General features: G+C 45.9%; 1 protein-coding gene across 16 annotated transcripts in view; it reads left to right on the forward strand.

Annotated features, from left to right (window-relative positions):
• Positions 1–14,722, forward strand: part of Arhgap10 (Rho GTPase activating protein 10) — a 267,994-nt gene that overhangs the window by 245,712 nt on the left and 7,560 nt on the right. For 10 of the 16 annotated variants that reach the window (XR_015643473.1, XR_015643476.1, XR_015643475.1 and 7 more), the window contains 1 exon segment: positions 12,972–13,124. The exons of the other annotated variants lie outside the window; for them this stretch is intronic. Coding sequence is in view for 7 of the 10 variants with exons in the window: in XM_087595148.1 (XP_087451274.1) it covers positions 12,972–13,124 (153 nt within the window). In the remaining 3 variants the exon portion in view is untranslated. 16 annotated transcript variants of the gene reach the window in all.

The following is a 14,722-nucleotide window of genomic DNA, read 5'->3' on the forward strand; positions in this document are numbered from 1 at the left end:
ATGCCCAAGAGAGGTATAGCTGGATCCTCAGGCAGTTCAATGTCCAATTTTCTGAGGAACCTCCAGACTGATTTCCAGAATGGTTGTACCAGTCTGCAATCCCACCAACAATGGAGGAGTGTTCTTCTTTCTCCACATCCTCTCCAGCATCTGCTGTCACCTGAGTTTTTGATCTTAGCCATTCTCACTGGTGTGAGGTGAAATCTCAGCGTTGTTTTGATTTGCATTTCTCTTATGACTAAAGATGTTGAACATTTCTTTAGGTGTTTCTCAGCCATTCGGCATTCCTCAGCTGTGAGTTGTTTGTTTAGCTCTGAACCCCATTTTTTAATAGGGTTATTTGTCTCCCTGCAGTCTAACTTCGTGAATTCTTTGTATATTTTGGATATAAGCCCTCTGTCAGTTGTAGGATTGGTAAAGATCTTTTCCCAATCTGTTGGTTGCTGTTTTGTCCTAACCACAGTGTCCTTTGCCTTACAGAAGCTTTGCAGTTTTATGAGATCCCATTTGTCGATTCTTGATCTTAGAGCATAAGCCATTGGTGTTTTGTTCAGGAAATTTTTTCCAGTGCCCATGTGTTCCAGATGCTTTCCTAGTTTTTCTTCTATTAGTTTGAGTGTATCTGGTTTGATGTGGAGGTCCTTGATCCACTTGGACTTAAGCTTTGTACAGGGTGATAAGCATGGATCAATCTGCATTCTTCTACATGTTGACCTCCAGTTGAACCAGCACCATTTGCTGAAAATGCTATCTTTTTTCCATTTGATGGTTTTGGCTCCTTTGTCGAAAATCAAGTGCCCATAGGTGTGTGGGTTCATTTCTGGGTCTTCAATTCTGTTCCAGAAGAACCCATTCTTAATAGACTTCTGAAGAATCGAAACACACTCAGAATGACACGTCGCAGGCAGACAGCGTCTTCTCTGTTCCCGCCTCTTCTGAGTACCTGCCTCAGCTGCACACTCTTTGCTCATTCGTACTTCATTTTGTTTGAATTTCTTGCTCACCTTGTTTTATGGAGTGCTGAGGATTCACCCCATTCTGAGAAAACAATCTCCTGCGTGAGGCCCTCAGCCCCACCTACATATGCCCCAGCCCTTCTTAGACCCAGGCAGACAAGTGTTCCTACTTGATACCATAGTATTTTTACCATAAGGTTGTAGTCATTGTTTCAATAGAAAATAGATTTCTTTTCCGTGCTTGCATTAATGGTCACAGTTAAATACTGATTGTTTTTTTGTAAACAGGGCAAGGGTGTTGTATAAATGTACATAGATACCAGTTGAGAGTGATAGAGTCCTTGAAGGCCACCAATTGTCTATTTTAAGTGTCCAGCAGCTTTTTTTCTAGTGGGGAGACGGTTTGTTTGTTTGTTTGTTTGTTTGTTTGTTTGTTTGTTTTTTAAACATTGGTCCTGGTTATGCAGATCTGGTGCTGGCATGGTGGAGTGGGTTTACCCGGCCGGGTGGATTCAGAGACACGGGTCTGAAGCGGGTCAACTCTGAGGAAGAGCAGGAGAGCATCTTGTTGTGCTGTGACCCTCCCTGCGGCCTTCAGCTTCCTGCACTTCCAGGGCACCAGGATCAGAAGAAGCCTTTGGCTTCAGTGCAGGCCAGTGGTTCAGGGCTGTGGAGGTGCGCTTAGCTACCCTTCTACATTTCTCAGGAAGCCAGGGAGGACTACATTAGGTGGGCTCTGGGTTCTGAGTGGTTTTGTAAATCATTTCATCTAAAAGCTTACATCGGGGCAGTGAGGTAGATCGACACTAAGTTTAAAGAGAGAGAGAAGGACAGAACACAAGAAAGCTGGTGTATGACGAGTCAGGGATGTGGGCACAGCTTGACCCTTAGGACCCCTGTGACTTAGGGCTGTCGAGTTGCCTGGTGACTCTCAGACAGTTTGATTCTGAAGACCCAGCTGATGGCTGGTAGAGAGGTCATTTCTGTGGTAAGCCATGCAGCTGCTGAGTTACCTGTGAGTCACAGGAGTTACCTGGTTGGTTCCGTCATTATCTAGCACCTCGCCTGAGAAGAGGCTGCCCTGATTTAGCCACCGCCCTGAGGAGGGCCAAGGGACTGAAAATGTGGAGGAGTGTGTTAAAGAAGCATCTGCAGCTTTTTCTGAGGAATGTGTAACTTGTCTCTCATTAGATTTAGTGAAGCTCTTGGAGCCAATCACAGAACCGTCAACAAACCATAAATGTCTATGTAGAGACCTTGGGGGCCGTAATGTGTCCTGTGTAGTTGCTTGCTCGAGTGGTTTTGATAACTGTGTCTCGTGTGCGCGCGTGTGTGTGTGTGTGTGTGTGTGTGTGTGTGTGTGTCTATGTGTGTCTTTGTGTGTATCTGTGTATGAGTGTGCGTGTGTGTGTGTCTCTGTGTGTGTGTGTCTGTGTGCGTGTGTGTCTGTGTGTGTGTGTGTCTGTGTACGTGTGTGTGTGTCTGTGTGTGTGTGTGTGATGTCTAACTTACATCTTTGTGCTGTGCTATAACTGCACATCCTGAAACTTAGGGAGTTTCAGTTTAAATCGTAACGTCGATTATCCCTATAGCTTTAGGTTCGCATGTTGGAAAATGTAGAAGCGTTTTTTGGGGGTTTTTTTTGGTTTTTTGGTTTTTTTTTGTTGCTTGCGACTCCAGAGAATGACCAAGTCTTACAGTTAAGCCTCGGCCTGACTTCGGTTTCCCTTTCGCTTCCATTGTTTTTCATCCTAAAGATTTTCCTTGCTTTGATGCCATTGGTGTGATTTATTGTTATTTCCTGCCTGTGAATCTGTCAGCTATGACTCCAGAGTAAGTAATGGAGGGGCCTCCTTAGCCTTCTCTATCAGCGGGGATACAGCTTAGGAAAAGCATTGATTTCAGTCAGACAGGCCTGGCTTTGCACCCCTTTCTTCTTCCAAAGGTCTTAGAAAAGATTATGTAAGTTATTCAAGCAAACTGAGCTTAGCAAGATTATCCATAAAAGGCAAAAGAAAACACCTGCCCCTCCACAGTGGCAAGCTTTCAAAGCACTGCAGTTAATAAGCCCAGTTACTGCTCTCCTGGGAGCCGCAGGCAGCCACCTGCTGGCAGTTTGCTAACCCTGAGAACCCAAAAGGATCTTCTTAAACTTGGCCGCAGCTTCCTGTTCTGCTGGTTATGTAATCTGCCCACCAACCAGCTCAGGAAGATGACCTCTGTAGCCTTGATGCCTGGATCTTGACCTTAGGTTGAGTTGTTCAGCAGTCCCAGAGGACTGAGCCTGGCCTCCTCTGCACGCCTTGCTGTTTGGGGATCTCTGAGAAAAGGCATGTGGTGTTACATGGCTAAGACCTGGGAAAGCTGGAAGACTCATCTACCAGTTATTTGGTGCATGATGGGTGATGGCAGTTGTCACAACCTAGAGTAACCACAGCACTTTCTCTTTGCAGAGCAGCCACATGTCTGTCCTGGGCTTGGCTGTATGTTCAGGCCTCCATTAGGTAGCTGGTATTTTCTATAAGGAATTGAGCTGGTGGAAGCATTCTCATCAGGGACCCTGTAGGACTGCAACCCTCAGATCTCCAATGGCCTGTAATTTTCTGAAATGAAGCTTCAGTTTCTTTCTGTTCTGCTAGCAAGCTCATTTGCCCTTCATTCCACAGCATTCGTTTGGAAGGAAGGAAATGGAGTCATTCTCTAAGATTGGGTCAAAGATGCAACTCTAAGAATTCTCTTACGGTGAGAACAAGAGAGCTTGCTCTGGGAGTGAACGTTATAAGTCCATGTGAAGAGACAGTTGTAGCCTTTCTTGTTAAAGGCAGCCTTTCACGCAGGATGTCTGCCATCCTCCAGGCTGAGAACTGAGTATTAAATGTGACTTTATTCCTTCTTAAGATTGCAGCAATGGTTGCCTTCCACACTCTCTCCCTTCTCTGCCTACATGTACCTGCTACAGGACGAGCAAGTTACTGTTAAGTTGAATTTAATTTGATTGGCCAGCACCCTCTGTCAAAAAAGGGCCAATGGGAAATAGCCTGAGAGAGCATTAGCTGCCCCATAGATTGCACTAGGTGTTTACTGGTCAGATCCAGGTCCTACCCAGGCACCCTAGGCTTACTGGCTTTGTAAATAAAGTTTTATTGTAACACAGTAACAATTAATCCTTTGTGATTTATCTGTGGCTGCTTTTTCTTCACAAGGATGCTAGAGTCAAGTCAGATAAGAAGACTCTGACTTTTAAGCCCCCTTTTGGAAGAAGTGAAATGAATCTCTATGGTAAACCAATATTTTCTTGAAAGCCTATTTCAGTGCAGACAGATGTTTACCACCACAGGGCCATGCCTGCTGGATGCTGGGTAGTTAGTTTCTCAGCATAACCTTTATGTATCTTATCTTTTCTTGCCATTGAACCAAGCAGAACATTTCATTCTAGAATTTGAATATTTTAGTATGCGACTATAATGTAGTATCTATTTGTGTTTTTCATAAGATTAAACTTTTATTTTAGAATAGTTTAATATCTATAGAAAAGTTATAAAAATAGAACCAGATCTTTACTCCCCTGGCCTTCCCTTCTTTCACAGAATGCTAATACCTTTGCTAAAAGAGGAATTAGCATTTACACTCTATGTGCCTTGACTTTCTGCAAGAACAGTGAGGGCATACAACTGTTTCAGAATGGTGGTCTGGACCGGAAATGCAGCAGCATGTGGCAAGGACATCAGTCACTGTCCCTTACTGTGCTCCTCTCTCTACACCTTCCACCTGGTACATCATTTAAACGCCACTGGTCCAGCCTACTAACTGTCCTCTTTTTCTGAGAACGTAAGCTTCTATGGCTGACTCAGGCACAGATCAATGTAATATACCCATGATGCACCAGCCTCTGGGAGGCATACAGCTACGCTTTTCCGTCTTGTTCCTTTCGTCCATTTCAAATAGAAAGGGGAGTGTATTTGAGCGGTGAACCACACACAGGTCCACGGCCAGCAAATGGCAGCACTAGCCTTGGCATTTAGGTCTGTCTGTGGAGCGAGTGGTGTCGTGCATTTGTCACCTGTGTGATTACCATCCCTTGTAGCTGTCCTTACCTTTAGCCCAGGGTCTGCCTCCCGAGTCCTCTGAACTTGTATTGCTGGCCCTGCCTCTGTCATCTTCAACCGCTCAGCGAGAACACATCCTCCATTGTCTCATCCAGACATGGCCGTGAGCAAATGCCTGTCACCTTTCTGAGGTTGTCCTCCAGCATGGGCCATGGAATGTCAGGGTGGCGGAGAGTGAGCTAGCTAGCATAGACAAGCTGGGTCTAGCCTACATACCTTACAGGGCCTGGGTGTGAAAGACGAGGAAGACAGGGAAGAAGGCTGCTCACTCCCCTCCTCCAGGAAGCCCTCCTGATGTTCAAGAGATACTCAATGCGTCCTTCTCTGTTCCTGTGGTAGATCTGGGCAGATGGCCCCATGGCACCAGTCATGGCTACGCTAACCCCTCCCTGCCTGACCACTTCTGGAGAGCAGGCAGTTTACAGCCGCCGTGATGTCCCCACGGCAGGCCCTGATGGGTACATCTTTGGCCATGAGTGAATGGGGTCGGTTTCCGACTCCTCCTTAACAGATGCAGAAAACACTCTGGCAGCCTCCTGGGGATGTCTGTGATATCCCCACTCTTCTTCTGCTTGCTGTGAGCTCGTCTAGAGTGAAACAGTTTGCTCGCTGTGGAGTTCCCCCTTTTGAACACTGAGGAATGACTGGCATTTATTTTACAAAGACATTTCTCATCATCTACACATCTACCACATTTCATTTTGTCTTTATTAACATTTTCAAACACTTGGTTGGGACAGCTGTTCAGGACTTAGACTGTATATTTCCCAGACAGCGTGAGATTATTACACTAACATGTAAGCTTCTGCTCAGAGGGCTTGCAGATGAAGTTGTGAGAATCACACATTCCTCAGTAGACTTTCAGTTGGATTTTAGTAACATGTAGTGAGCATCGGAGTCTGTGGAGGGCGTGGTCACTTCTCATAAAGCAGTCATTTCTTGACATGTTTTCCCTGTGGTGAGTTTTACGTTGTTGTCATTGTCCCGCATCCTAGAACTGGCCTTCTGTTGCCAGCAGTGCTCAAAGCTGACCCATCTGCTCTGCTGGAGAAATTCTGTGGCATTTTCTGGGACCATCGCAACTCTAAAGGCTGCATCCCCTTTGAGGTTTGGGCGCACTTGTGTTCTTCTGACTGAGAACCTGTTAGCATGCAGCAAGTACAGCCTCCATGGCTGGGATCGATTGGGCCTGCAGTGCTGATTTGTTGCACCTCACAGAATTCCACCCTGGAAGGAGATGCGTTGAGAGCCAGCACCAGTTCGTGTTGTGTGCTACTGGGAAAATCTCTAGGATCTTCGCCTGAGGTCCACACCTGTTTCTCCAAAGCAAGAATACCTCTTCCTCAAGAGCGTTTAGTTTTCACTGAGGCTGACTGTATGTATGTGTGCATGTATGTGTGTATGTATGTATGTATGTATGTGTGTGTATGTATGTGTATGTATGTGTATGTATGTATGTGTGCATGTATGTGTGTATGTATGTATGTGTGTATGTATGTATGTGTATGTATGTATGTGTATGTATGTATGTGTATGTGTGTATGTGTATGTAAGTATGTATGTATGTATGTGTGTGTATGTATGTATGTGTGTATGTATGTGTATGTATGTATGTATGTATGTGTGTATGTGTATGTATGTATGTGTGTATGTATGTGTATGTATGTGTGTATGTATGTATGTGTATGCATGTATGTATGTGTATGTATGTATGTATGTGTATGTATGTATGTGTATGTATGTATGTATGTGTATGTATGTATGTGTATGTATGTATGTATGTGTATGTAAGTATGTATGTATGTATGGGGTGTGTGTGTGTGTGTGTGTGTGTGTGTGTGTAATTTATTTCCTCTCTCCTCTCTTTCTCCCTGACTCCACCACCATATTTCATCCACTCATAACTTCAGTTGCCCCGGGAATGGTGACACAGACGCTCATTCACTGTGTGTATTTTCAGGAATGTGCTCCTGAGTTTGGATTCTCTGTGTTTTTTTTTTTTAGTGAAACCCTTGTTTCTCTTGTCCCTTCCCATGAGAGAGGAGCAGTTCCCTTCATTGGAGGGTGATCCTATTTACTCTTCCTTCCTCCATAGGGAAGCTACAGGAAGTATGTCAACTGGAAGTTCCTTCTCTATAATTTATCCCTGTTTTGGCAAATGTGGTCTCAGAGCTTTTCAGGAGGGACTGTCTCTTGTTTGTTTTGCTTTCTTTGGAAACCACAGTGTTGTTTTCAAGAAACTTGTGGAGCTTAGGTACTTCATGTAATGGTTTAATGCTCACCACTCCCTAGGGTTAGTGGTCTCTGTTTGCCCAGTGTAGGAGGTAAGAATTAGCCACAGCAGTGGGAAGAGGGCAGCAGAGTTTCCAGGTTTAACGCTGAAAGGACTTTTCATTTGATAGAGATGGAACACTCATCTGATGTTCAATTATTCTGATGTCACCAATCCTTATCATCATTGAACCCAGAGACTCTTAGCCAGGTTCTCATGTGAACCATAAAATACGCGAAGATGACTGGGATGTCCATTCTTACAGTTCCCCATGGTAATAAGGCTAAGAACTGTGGAGGGTCTAAAATTTTGTTGTGTTTGCACACTATTGAATTAGCCTGCCAGGTGCATGGATCCTGGCAGAAGATACAGGAGTCCCAGCCTGAAACCACCAGCAGTAGTGAGAACGTTAGTACTTCTTGTCCCATGTCCACTGGGTGATAGAACAGGACCAGGCGATGACTGTGGACAAGTATCAGGGAGGAGTCCAGGTCGTCTAGAAAGCGGGAATCCTATTTGATGAATGAAGTCACAGTGTCTTCAAGCCCATTTCCCTACAGATATTCTCAAACACCTAGTCCAGAACCGAGGTGTGCAGATGATTGATGTGCAAAGGCACAAGGAGGCGCAGGGAGAATGGTTTTCCACCAGACACCTGGGCAGCACTGCGCTAGATTAGAGCAGAGATGGCTAATTCACTAGGAACATGGGGGACTCAGGACCCAGGTGGGAGGCTATCATGCCTGCCATTCCATAGAGCCTAGTGGCTCTTCCTCAGGATGTGTTGGTGGCACAAAATAGTTTTATTATGACCGTGGTCTAGAAGCTGTATTTCCACCATGTTTCCTGGCATTACTTTCTCTCAGCCTGTCTCCCATCCTACCTCCCTCCTTCTGTTTCTCTAACAGCCCACAGTTTACTTCTGTGTCCTTTCTCTCCCCTCAAGACGGTTTAAAGAAGAGAAGGAGAATAACAGAAATTCTCCTGGAAGATTATTTTCCGCCACTATTTTGGAGGGAAAATAGGTAGGATGTTTGAAAGAATTAGGTATTAGAATTTTAAGCCACATTACAATAAACAACTAGTCAAAATCTGGATGAATATCACATCTATGGTTTTAGGAGGGTGGCTCTTTTAAAAGCTGGACGACAAAGGTGAATCGTAGCATGGTCCTAGTGTGAATCCTGTTGCGTCGAGTGGATTTATCTGCCTGTTTAATGCCTTATTCCACTCTCTCAGAGAGTAGGGTTGCAGCGTCTCTCCTGCCATGTAAACCTCCCCTCAGCAAGGCTCCCCGTCCTCCGAGAGACTTAGGGTCTTTCCTGGATGCTGTTTCCAGACTTGCATTTGGTGGTTATTTATGAGCATTGCAACCCACAGAAATCCGAGCCTGGGGAAGTTTGGATGAGAGGGCCTGCATCTACTCCAGTTGGTGAGCTGTTTAGGAAGGACTAGGAGGTGTGGCCTTGTTGCAGGAGGTGGGTCACCGGGGATGGCTTTGAGGTTTCAGAAGCTCACCCCAGGTCCTGTCTCCTTCTCTCTGTGGGCCTCCATTTTGCAAATCATGAACTCTTAAGAGCTGCTCCAGCTTCATACCTACCCCTCTGTTGCCATGCTTCCTGCCGTGATGGCCATGACTTACTACCCTCTGAAACTTTAAGTAAACCCTCGATTAAATGCTTCCTCTTGTAATTCACCGTGGTCATGGTGTCTCTTCACAGCGATAGAGCAGTAACAAATGCGACATGCGTGTGTGTTGTGGGCCTGGAATAAGCCAAGAACACAGACAGAAATTTAAGAGTGCGTTGGCTCAAATTGAAAGGCTCTCTTGGTAAGCTAGCTAGTATGAGACAGCATCGCTCAGTGTTGTTGAACAAACACAGAAAGACAGAAAACAGCACCTTTGAGAACCTGACCCTGAACAGAGATCGCTCAGTGAGTTTCAGACTTGGGACAGGCTAAAGCAAACAGTGCTAAGGAATAGGCCTCTACCTTGTGTGTCTGTTCTCCCAATAGCTCTCTCACTTTCTCTTTCATAAACACAGGGACAAAAGGAAAATGCAAAACTAAAGATGTGGGGTTATGTAGCTCATGGCTGTGTGAGTTATGGCCTTCATCTTTATAGGGTCCTTCCTCACACTCACGTTGTTTGTCTTCACTGAAGCCGTCCTCCTGTCCACTGATGGATGGGCTTCTATCCTTTAATCCCTTCACTCCTTTTGTCTAGGCAGACGTGAGGGGGTGTGGTACAGCATCTCATCTTCAGCCACTGCTACCACACTACTCCAGGCATCTTAATAATTGCCATGAGATTAAATGGCAACTGTTGGGCTGTCTGTGGCCTTAAATTCTCTGTGAGAGCCTCACTGTCCACCCTTTTCCCTTCCTGATTAGTAAGACACCATTAGAGATTCATTTCTTGTTAAAAAACAAAAAACAAAAAACAAAAAAAACTTAGTGTCTTTTGTAGCTAGGTAGTCCAGGTCACTAAGATTTTTAAGTGTCTTGGCTCAGAGCGAAGCAATAAGATCTTTTAAGAATACTATTTTTAATGAAACAGTCCTTGTTATTTTTAACGAATCAGTACCTGTCAGGGCAGTGATGGAGCGAGCGTGTCTTGCACATGGTGTCTGAAATCATTTGGTTTGTGGCTTCCCGTGAGTTACCCAGATCCTGGGGGAGGATGTGTTCCCAGGATTCTACCTGGGAAGGAGCGTTGTGAGGAGCAGAGCAGAGCAGAGCAGAGCCTAGACCAGGGAGGGGGTGGGTGGGTACCAGGCCTCTGCGCTCTGGTGTGACTACCTGGGACACAGCTAGGGACCACAGGGAAGACCATGTTAGCAGTGTGGCATAGAGCAGAGAGGGCCCTTCTCCCGTTGAAGGGGGAGGAGTTGGAAAGGGGCCGTCTGGAAGCTATGTTGAAGGAAACTGGACAAGTTTTGCTCTAAAAGAGTGTAAGGCTCAGAATGTGGAAGGAAGCTGCTCACCAAAGCTGGTTTGAGCTGAGGGTGGTGAGTTTATGATGAACACTGAGAAGCTGAACATGTGTGTGCTGGAAACAACTGGGTTAAATGGGCTCTGTCTTTATGTGTCTGTCCATCCATCTGTCCATATATTCATCTGCCTTATCTATCCATTTGCCTGCCTGCCTGCCTGTCTGTAGTTTTGTGTGGGAGAGAGGCAGTTAGTGGTCCAATACGTCCTGAGCATGTGCCAGGCTCTGGGTTCCAATCCAGTACCACAGAGAGAAACAAGACAGTAAGAGTTGCTCTCATGCACTGATTGGGAGGGGAGCTGGTAATTGGTTGGTTGTAGCTAGACTCAGTGGCACAAGATTTTAACTCTCAATACTTGGGATGCAGAGGGTAGCAAATCTCTAATTTCTAGGCCTGTCAGGGTTATATAATGAGACCCTGTATCAGGAGGAGGAGGAGGAGGGAGAGGAGGAAAAGGAGGCAGAGGAAGAATAGGAGGAGGGAGAAGAAGAGGAAGAGGAGGAGAAAAGGAAAGAGAAAAGAACTGTTTGTATACCATAGCCATGAGGCTCTAGATCTGAGGTAATTGATGTGAAATCCACATTGTGGTTTTATGTTCAGGGCCCACACTGATTACTTTTTTACTAATTTGACATAAGCTAAAGCTACCTTGGAAGAAGGACCTCGAGTGAGAAAACGCCTCCATCAGAGCGACCTGTGGACAGAACCCCTGCCATCAGTTTCTTGATTAGTAATTGATGTGGGAGGGCTAGCCTACTGTGGGCTGCAGTCCTGGGTCGTATAAAAAGCAAGGAGTGGGCTGCAGCAAGCCAGCCAGTAAGCAGCATTCTTCCATGGCCTCTGCCTCAGTTCCTGCTTGAGTTCCTGCCCTGTCAGACCTTGATGACAAACCCTTTCCTTCCCAAGTTGCTTTTTGTCAGTTGTGTTTATCATAGCAGTTGAAGGCAAACTCCAGGATAAACCCCTTCCAAGACTCCATTCACTCACCTCTTCAATATTTTTTGAGATTTTATTTACTTTTATTTTTTTAAATATATGGGTGTTTTGCCTACACGTATGTCTGTGTACTACACTTGTACCTAGGGAAGCTAGGAAAGGGTATGGAATCCTCAGGACATGGAGTGACAGAGTTGTGAGCCACTTTGTGGGTACTGGGATTGTATTCAGGTCCCCTGGAAGAACAGCCAACCCTCTTAACCACTGAGCCATTCCTTTATATTTTAAATTCTAAGGAATAGGGCAAATGCCAAAGATTGTTGTGGTTCCTTGATCTATCCTTTAAACTCCAATCTTTTGTTCTTTCTGCAGGGATCTTGATTGTCTGTAGCAAAGTTTTCTGAGTTCCCATGTAAATGCCAGGTGAAGAACCTTTTGGCATTAAAGTGCTATGTGCTGGTCTCTGTCAGCTGCAGGCCACATTTAAGCTCGTGTGACTTTCCCTCTAAGTAGAAAGAATGAGTCAAGGTGACTGCCCATCACCCAGAGCCTCAGCTTAGGGTTGTTAACTTAGGAGACTGTGAGATTAAAATGCATTCCACAGAAAGAAGTTTTGAATCTTTTCCTGGGTTGGTCATAGGTGGTGCTGTTCTCACTTAGAGCCATGCAGCTGCAGTGTAGTGTCACAGTGTGCACTCTGTGCTTCTGAGTATGTTAGCTGTGGTTGGTCTCAGTCCATGGTGTGCACTCTGTGCTTCTGAGTATGTTAGCTGTAGTCTCAGTTCATGGTGTGCACTCTGTGCTTCTGAGTATGTTAGCTGTGGTTGGTCTCAGTTCATGGTGTGCACTCTGTGCTTCTGAGTATGTTAGCTGTGGTCTCAGTCCATGGTGTGCACTCTGTGCTTCTGAGTATGTTAGCTGTGGTCTCAGTCCATGGTGTGCACTCTGTGCTTCTGAGTATGTTAGCTGTGGTTGGTCTCAGTCCATGGTGTGCACTCTGTGCTTCTGAGTATGTTAGCTGTGGTCTCAGTCCATGGTGTGCACTCTGTGCTTCTGAGTATGTTAGCTGTGGTCTCAGTCCATGGTCTGCACTCTGTGCTTCTGAGTATGTTAGCTGTGGTCTCAGTCCATGGTGTGCACTCTGTGCTTCTGAGTATGTTAGCTGTGGTTGGTCTCAGTTTACGGGGTTTGCAGCTGATAAGTTATCCAGACTAACCTTATTCTCAGCCAGGGATCATCTGCTTCTGAGGAACCCATGGCACTATTTGGGGGATTCGCTTTTCTAGCTGATGAACTGATTGCTTTCGTAGGTGTCTATTACTGTGACAAAACACCGTGACCACAAAGCAACTTTGGAAGGGAAGGATTTTATCTTTCAGCTATAGTACGGCATGGAAGGGAAGTCCGGGCAGGAACTCAAATCAGGAAGCTGGAGTCAGGAAAAGTTGACAGAAAAACAACCAAAGCACCGAAAATGGTTGTAGTTTAGACAAGGTCAACTTCTCCACAAACATGGAAACGCTCAGTAAAGTGTCTCTGCTTTGAGTGTAGCTGCTTCTGGAGTGACTCATGGTATAGTCCTGGGAGGGTACCGAGAGGACTGTCCCAGTGGTTTGAAGAAACGAGGGTGCTGGTGTCCCGAGCATCTGGCCTTGGACTGTTGTGAGCGTCGGTGGCATTAATCCTGTCTTAAATGTATCCCCAGGCCAAGCCAGACCCGGCCATCCATGGTGCAGTGGCTGAATATGCAGTCTCCCACCACACCAAGCTCCAACCCAGCTGGGACACCTCCTTCACCCAGGATGTCACCATTCCCCCTCTCTCCTGCTGCCTCCATTGTAGACAAGCTGCCTGAATGGTACGTGCTTAGGGTTGTGCTGTGGAATAAGGTGGTGGCACACACAAGCAGCCTTGGATGCTTGCCCTGGATCCCTTGGCATTGACAGCCAAGTTTGTGTCAGAAGCAAGTGCAGTCACTCCTGGGTATTGTTGGGCTTGGTTTTACATATGCCCTACATTCATCCTCCTGTATATTTGAAACTATCTAGGTAAATTTTAATACCTAATAATGTAATTGCTGTGTAAACCTTTGCTGTACTGTATTGTTCAGGGAAGTCATGAGAAGAGAGTCTGAATGTATTGCATAATACAGATGGCATTTTTTTTTAAAATACTTTGAATCAGTGGCTTGGTTATATCTGTAGATGATGAACCTATTGGCTGTGACAATGGAGATTCTTGAGAAGACTTTGTAGTGGATGAGCCTCATTGGAGCCTACTCTTCCTTTCTGGCCCTTATCCATTTATGAAATTAGGTACTTTGTAAAGCACATTTTTCACTGCAAATGGAGGCAGAATGGATGCTGGCCGTAGTAACTTCCATAGATATCTTACAGCCAATTTGTTGAAGACAGAGGAACAAGTCAGTCACCCTGGGCCTTGGCTGACATGATTCTTACCATCAGGGACTTCCTTGTCTCCAGGAAGATGAGACCTTTCTTTCTTCCTTGACTTAGATCTAGTCAAGTATGACTTCTGTCATAATCAGGGTTCCTATTCCTGTATAAACATCATGACTAAGAAGCAAGTTGGGGAGGAAAGGGTTTATTCAGCTCACACTTTCCACATGACTGTTCATCACCAAAGGAGGTCAGCACTGGAACTCACACAGGGCAGGAACTTGGAGGCAGGAGCTGATGCAGAGGCCATGGTGGGGTGCTGCTTACTGGCTTGCTCCCCCTGGCTTGCTCGGCCTGCTTCCTTATAGAACCCAGGACCACCATCCCAAGGATGGCACCACCCTCAATGGGATGAGCCCTTCCACCATTGATCACTAATTGAGAAAATGCCTTACAGCTGGATCTCATGGAGGCATTTCCTCAAGGGAGACTCCTTTCTCTGTGATAACTCCAGCTTGTGTCAAGTTGACACACAAAACCAGCCAGTATACCTTCTATCATTCCTTATTGAGTGCCTTTCTCAGGAAGGCTCAGAACATGTTCTCATTGTTCAGTAGAAGCTGGGTCTTGCATGCCTCTCAGTGGGGCAGAAAGTTCTGTATAAAGAAGACTACAGAAGGCATGGCAGCTGCTTCCGGAGTGCTGTGGGTACACAGGCATCATAGGTGGGCTCCCTGGGAAGCCCCTCCCCTCCCTTTGTGAATGCACAGCTGAAGTGCTCCTAAGTAAACATGCCTTGTGCATCCCACAATGCTGAGCAGTGGGAAGGGACATCCCACCTGGCAGGGAGGAGAATCTGGTGAAAGGGGCTCGTGGGTAGCTTCCCAGGAAGGCTCCCCAAGGAAAAGTTTGCTTTGGAAACCCACCACTTACTTGAAAGCCAAGTGCTGTGACTGTCTGATGTTCATGTCCCTGTCATTTTGTCTTCAGAAGGTGTTGCCCCACTGTCAGCAAGTAAATGGGGTTGGGGGGAGGGGAGGGGGCTGCGAAGCTTCTG

Source organism: Rattus norvegicus, chromosome 19 (genome assembly GCF_021556685.1).
Source record: "Rattus norvegicus strain SHRSP/BbbUtx chromosome 19, alternate assembly SHRSP_T2T, whole genome shotgun sequence".
Classification (NCBI taxonomy): domain Eukaryota; kingdom Metazoa; phylum Chordata; class Mammalia; order Rodentia; family Muridae; genus Rattus; species Rattus norvegicus.